The sequence below is a fragment of the Gambusia affinis genome, linkage group LG14 (genome assembly GCF_019740435.1).
Source record: "Gambusia affinis linkage group LG14, SWU_Gaff_1.0, whole genome shotgun sequence".
In the NCBI taxonomy this organism is placed as follows: Eukaryota; Metazoa; Chordata; class Actinopteri; order Cyprinodontiformes; family Poeciliidae; genus Gambusia; species Gambusia affinis.
Window position 1 is genome coordinate 27,215,696 of NC_057881.1, and position 6,766 is coordinate 27,222,461.

The 6,766-nt window shown below is 34.0% G+C and overlaps 1 protein-coding gene across 1 annotated transcript; it reads right to left on the reverse strand.

Annotated features, from left to right (window-relative positions):
* Positions 1-1,570: 1,570 nt before the first annotated feature.
* LOC122844001 (estradiol 17-beta-dehydrogenase 8-like) lies at positions 1,571-5,067 on the reverse strand. Its single transcript, XM_044139203.1, has 9 exons — positions 4,990-5,067; positions 3,884-4,086; positions 3,254-3,370; positions 2,896-2,991; positions 2,690-2,775; positions 2,512-2,596; positions 2,096-2,138; positions 1,878-1,952; positions 1,571-1,783 (listed from the first exon to the last, which is right to left on the reverse strand). Exons 1-9 carry the CDS (start codon positions 5,033-5,035, stop codon positions 1,764-1,766), a joined length of 771 nt encoding a protein of 256 aa, XP_043995138.1. The 5' UTR covers positions 5,036-5,067; the 3' UTR covers positions 1,571-1,763.
* Positions 5,068-6,766: the final 1,699 nt, after the last annotated feature.

The following is a 6,766-nucleotide window of genomic DNA, read 5'->3' on the forward strand; positions in this document are numbered from 1 at the left end:
ATAAACATTTGTCAGCCATGATGGAGTGAAAAGTGATTTCTAAAATTATGGGGTGATTTCTGACTGGAGTTCTGGTTTGGTTTGTTTGTTTTTTGTTTTGTTTTAAATATAGCAGTAAAGCGAGGAGTGACGGCCAAAAGATGAAACCAAAACAATCTGTCCTTCTCCTTTGAGAACGACCTCAAATATTTGTTTTTGTTGTGTTGAAGACAAAAAAAAATATGGTGCTGAAAAGTTTTATTTTATAATGTCTGTAAGTAATTTTTTAAAAAGTTGGTTTGGTTAATATATAATCTTTTTAAAAGGAGATGTTTGAGTCTTCGTTTTTCTTTCAACTAACGCTCTTATAGTGGCAGCTGCGGTTGCTGCAAATGACCAGCAGGTGTCGCAGGTGGAATTTATAATTTCTCGATATTTTTCTTGCAGATGAATATTTTTTAAGTTTTTACCTGAGCTTACAGAATTAAGAAGGATTTTTTTATAAATTGTTCTGGTTGATTTTTTTGTGTTGCAATCCAGAACTTTATCTGACAAAAATAAAAAAATTCTCCCAAAAACAATTTGTTCCAATTTCATCAGCTGAATGTATGAAAATTAGCAAACATAATTCACATTTTTTCTTCTTTAACCACCACTGTGCAGAATAAGACCAGAAAAAGCACAGAGTGAGTGAAAAACCAGCAAAACTGTTATATAAGACCAGCAGGAAACCTGGAGACAAATTGATCAAGAAGAATTAAACATTTTTCAAGAAGTTTTGACTTAGTTTTCAGTAAATTTCTCCGTCTGTTGTGAAATATTAATGTTTGAACTGGTTCCTTTTCCATGGACCTAAACTTACTTATTGATAAAAGTTATAGAGCGATGAGTTTGTTTAAAAACATGAGATTTCTAACTATTTATATTGATTTGTTTTGCATAATGATTGACTTCTTTGATTTCACCAAGTTAAAGCTGAAGATTACCGTGCAACAGCACCATCTAGTGGTCATCCCAAGCTTCTGCTTTTCTGAACTATTCAAAAATGTATAACAAATTAAAATGATTAAACAATATTATCTAAATTATTTAGTGACACATTAAGGAAACAAAATGAAACTATTAAAACCCTTTGATGTACCAAAATGACAAATTTGTGAACATTTGAAAAACAAATGCATAAAAAATGACAATTTAAATCACTTTACTGACGCTGAAGAAGTAAAACTACTTTGTAATCTATGAGATTCTGTTATATTTCTAAATCCTTCTATGTTGGAGTGACAACAACAAACCGTCAGCTTATTGTGTTCAGAAGCAACATGTTCAATTTAGAAAATTTGTTTTGAACAGATCAGAAAGTAAAGCCATTTTAACGGCTCACCTGCAAACTGAAGAGATTTCAGTTTCAGCTGCTGGAAGATCGACATCAGACCTGAAAGAAAAAAGAAACTGGAAGCTGCTGGTTGATAAGGTTAATGTGCATTTTATGATAAACATCTGGAACATCAATGATGGATACAGATGTGGAGTTTGAATCCCAGTTGTGCCCAAAACGAGGAAACAAAAACATAACGTACATTTCCTGACTATATCAGGTTATAAATAAAATATTTAATGAAGAAATGCTTCAACATGGCATTCAGCTGTTTATTGATACAAAAAGTAGCTTCATAATTACAAATATTGTCCTATAAAATCACATTTAAATAATTACTACATTAATTAACTATTTTAGGGAGGAAGCATCTTCTCTTCGGGATTCATGAACAGGTTGTTGTGTTTTAACCCATGAAAAGTCCACCTACAAAAGAAAAACACACATTTTACCTCCCGTCTGTTCAAAGTGAGATGTTTTGATTTATTTTAAATCCTGTAGAGAAGTTAACCTTGCCTACCTGTGACCTCGATGCTGGCTCCTGTGATGTAACGAGAATCATCTGAAGCCAGAAAGGCACAAACATCAGCGACCTCTGGAGGACAAAACAAGCAACAACAGATTCTGCCTCAAAGCTTCATCCAAAACCGTCACATTTTAACATGTCAGTGGTTAAAACTTGCAGGAAGAAAACAGACAGATTAAAGATACGTAGTGATATGAAGCATCTGAACCAACCTGCAGGTTCACCCATTCTACCCAGAGGCACCAGGGTCTTCATCTGAAACACAAAATAACAAAAAAATATCATTTTATAGAAGTAGGGGAGTTTCTCAGAGTGGACTTATAATTTTAATTAGTTTTACTGCAGGAAAAAAAGAATGAAATATGAATAAATGAAACCTGGAACAGTCTAGAGGAGTCAATGAGACACAAGTTGTTAGTAAATATATTTACAACGGGGCCAGAGACGTGAAATTTATCATGTTAGAAGTCAGTATTCAACTGATAATTATTCAAAGAAGTCAACACAGTGAATAAATAAATTTATGTGCAATAATGTGTAAAATGTATTAGTAGGATTATAATTCAGTCTTATCAGCTGAAACTCATATTTTCTATTTTAGAAATGTCTGTAAGTGTCTGTGTTTTACCTTGACTAGGACCTTCTCTGGAACTTCGTCGGTCATGGGAGTGGTTATGAAACCAGGCAGCACGCAGTTACAACGAATCCCAAACCTGGAGGAGATAAAACAGGTCAGAGTTTTTATCTCTGGTTGTTCCAGAGAAACCTGGAACAGTTTTCTCTGGAGCAGCAGCAGCTCCTCTGACCGGCTCAGCTCTTTAGCAGCCGTCCTGGTTAAACCTTCGACTCCGGCTTTAGAGGCAGCGTAGTTCGCCTGGCCCAGGTTTCCCACCTGCACACATCAGACAATCACATTTTAAATCAGAGCTCAGATTTTGGTCTAGTTTTTATGTCTTTATTTAGATGCTTAAAACAACAGCGATGAGACTAAAAAGAAAAGATGGTGTCTGACTTTTCCTACGATGCTGCCCAGAGTAATGATGGATCCTTTAGGAGATCCACAGGCAACCAGAGCCTGAGCCACAGCCTGGGTCACCAAGAACGAACCCTGGAGAGGAAAAATACAGAAATCTATTTAATCTGATCAGTCATTCAATATATATTCAATAACCTGACATAAACTAATTGATGTTTGTGTAGCAGTTTAGTCTCTACATTTTTTAACTTTTGAAATAAATTATACAGATTTATTGTTCATTAAGTGTAAACATCTGAGGAAACTTTACCTTATTTTATCAGATTGTTAAAATCATCCAAAGATGTTTTTTATGTCTGTTATCATTTAGTTTGTGATCTGACAGGTGTTTTACCTTCAGGTTGACCTGGATGACTCTGTCGAACTTCTCCTCCTCCAGGTTGAGCAGGAAGTCGTCCTGAGTGATGCCTGCAGAGTTCACACACACTGAGGGAGGCTGGAAGTAACGAGTCTGCAGAAAGAAAGACGGATTATTTAAAAACGAGAGAGATGAAAACACACAAAACAGGAACCAATGACCAGCATTATGAAGCAGGATTAACAAAACCAGGTTTTCTTTGAGAGATCTGACTTAATTAACCCAGAATATTTAGACTCACACATGAATGGTTCTACAAAGCTCACAACTGCTCCATGTTTTCTATGAATCAGAAAATAAAAAAACATTTATGTCACTGAGTTTTATATTAATTTGTTCTTGACTTTCTTCAGAATAATTTAGTAAGGGAGCAATTACTTTTACACATAGATCCAGGTTGGTTTCATTAGCTTTTTCTTAAAGAATAAAATAAATATATTAAAAGTGCTTTCTTTTGTTCAAGTCTAGCATGGAAATTTTAATACACTGAAACTTTTACGAGTAACAAAAAAGTGAAAACATTAGAAACTATCTTGATAATATAGAAAATCTCAAACTTTGTCACTAATGGTGCTCCATAGTCAGAGCTCCATCTGATCCTCACACCTGGATCCTCGTCAGCAGCTTCGTCACGCTCTCCTTTGACGACACGTCCACTGCAGCCGCCATGTGACTCTGACCTTTGAGGTCACTCTGCAGATATCCCACCGTCTCATTGGCTGAATCCTCCCTGATGTCAGCGACCACCACTGAGGCGCCTTCAGAGGCCAGACGCTGAGACACGGCGCGGCCGATCCCGCTGCCTCCACCTGGGAACAGAGGAGCAGAAGGTCATGGAGGAACCTGAGCAGAGCAGACGGATGAAAACCAGAACACAGGAGCTGAGAGAGACGAGGGAGCAGATTTAGTTAACAGATTCTGCTCAGAGTGTCACATCATTCCTACTTTTAGGGTTAAACTGCACAATCCTCCTCTTTGAACCCAACACAAACAGAAAATGAGAATAATGCTATCTAATGTGCATCAGTTATATTCACTTATCATAGTGCTGTTTTTATTTTTAATTCTGTTTGGAGCATGTTTTTGAATCCACAAAAGTTTTAGAAATTCAATTAATATTTTTTTTTTGAGATACACATTAAACTGGCCTAAAAGTCAAGGTCCCTTTGGACCGAATAAGAAGATTATATTCTGCTATTTAAATCCACATTCAGCAACTCATTTTTTTATTTTCACTTTGCATTTTCTGCAAACTGGAAAAAGAAAAGCGAAAACAAAAGGACACAAAATGAAGTTTAATTTACTTCAGAGCTGATTACGTCACCAATTGAGTTATTTGTACGCAAGCAAAAAACGAGCGATCATTGCTTAAAATAGCACTAAATATCCAACTTCAACTTAAGACTAAATTAGTTTTTTTATGTATGTTCAAATCTCTAAATTGTAATCATCCCTACATTTTGTACAGTAAAATAAAATTTTATTTAAACTGAAATCACAGACGGCATCTAATGTGTTTTTAATCGCTTCAAAATCCTTTCAGTGCTCCAAACTTTCACCGAGTTCGGAGTTTGTGTTTGGCTTTAGCGGATGCTAAAATATTAAAATATGCGCAACATTTTTATTTAAGGAATTACATAAAACAATCCGGAATATGCTTGAGTATTTAATGTAGGAGTTTCTAAATGTAGACTAAATGTAGACTAACTAACCAGTGACCAGAGTCAACCTTGATATGAGCCTCATGGGCGCCGCCATGATGGTTTTCTGTTATTGTAGTTTTCTGTTTGACCGTCAGAGGGGGACAAATACCCGTCAGAGGTTGTAACGTTTATTCTATTTTTATTTTGACATCTTTTTGTATAAAAATCAAATCAAATTAAATCAAATCTTATTTGTATAGCACATTTCAGCAGCAAGGCACTTCAAAGTGCTTTACATCAAATCAAACACAGAAACACAATGCAACATATAAGGCCACAATAAGCTTTTAAATGCTAAATAAACAATCAAGTTTTTACTTTCAGTTAATAGAAAAGATATTTCACTGATAATATCTATATTATCAGTGAAATTATTTTAGAAATAAAAAAATATTTATAAATGAATTTTGATTTATTTAAATCAAATTTTTCAAAAATTGTATGTGTATTGGTTTCTTAGACCCTCTTCATTTTTAAAAACGCATCATAGAGTGTAAACACAAATCTAATGTGAAATATTCGCTTGCTAGCATTTTAATAACGGAAATAGTAACCGACGTCACCCTCATCAGTCTTTTATTTTGAATCACAACAGGGCAGCAAAGATCCCAATCCATGAAATTCTCAAAGAAAAATGTTTGTTGAAAATGTGGTTACCAATTCAAACAGATGAGGTTAACACACTGAACAAGAAGAGATCCGCTATGAATGTTTGATAAACACCAAAAACTGAGCCATCTTTACGCAATTAAACGTTTAAAATCACGTTATAGTTAACTTTAACGGCAATAAATCAAGACATATGCATCCAATTAAAATAAAGTAGTAAAATATTTTTTTATTTGTTTGTTACCAGAAACCAGCATAAACTGGTTACATTAACCCTAGAAATGATCGCTATAATGTAATATTTGTTGTTATCCTCTGTTATTTCTTTGTTGATTGGTATTTTTACATTGTTTTATTTTATTTTCTGTGACCAGCTGTAGATATGTTTAAACTCGACCAGTTTCGGTTGATTTTCTAGTTATATCCCCAAAAAATCATTTTGGACGCCTGATCTGAAATGATGCAATTCCTCTATGTGACCACAAGAGGGCGGTGAACTTTTATTGTTTCTGGAAATTTTGCATTTCAACTGTACATTTTTTAAATCAGACAAAACGTCCTATTTTTAATATAAATGTAAAATAATGTTAAATCTCAAATAAAAAGAATCAACATATTAGAAGAACCAAAAAGAGTTTTTGTATATTAGTGTGTGGAATAGATTTATAGAATGGATTAAATGACGAACTTAAACAAAGTACAAATATAAACCATCTTAAAAACGGTTTAAAATGAGCTTATTTGGAAATACTTTGCATATGATGGACGTCTCAAAGACCAAAAATGCTATTGCTGATATTAAAAAATATAAACAATTGTACAGTTAAGGATGAGAATGTGAGGCTTACGTGTCAATCAATGTGAGAAAAGGTTAAGAGTTTATCTTGTGTGGAGATTTAAATGTTTGTAGGTAATGAGAATGAGAGGAACATGAAATCATGAGATCTCATGTCCGTTCAAAATAAAAAAAAATTCTGTCTGTTGTTAATCTTTGTCCTTACAACTAAAAACATCCAAAAATCTGCAGAATAATGTGAATCAAGACACATTAAAGTTTTAACTAACATTACAGCCGACATTGATTACGTTTTGTAATTTATTCACTAGATGACGTCAAAGCTAAAAATTTTTCAGTTTATAAAATTCAATGTACTTTTTAAAGACAGATGCAACAAAT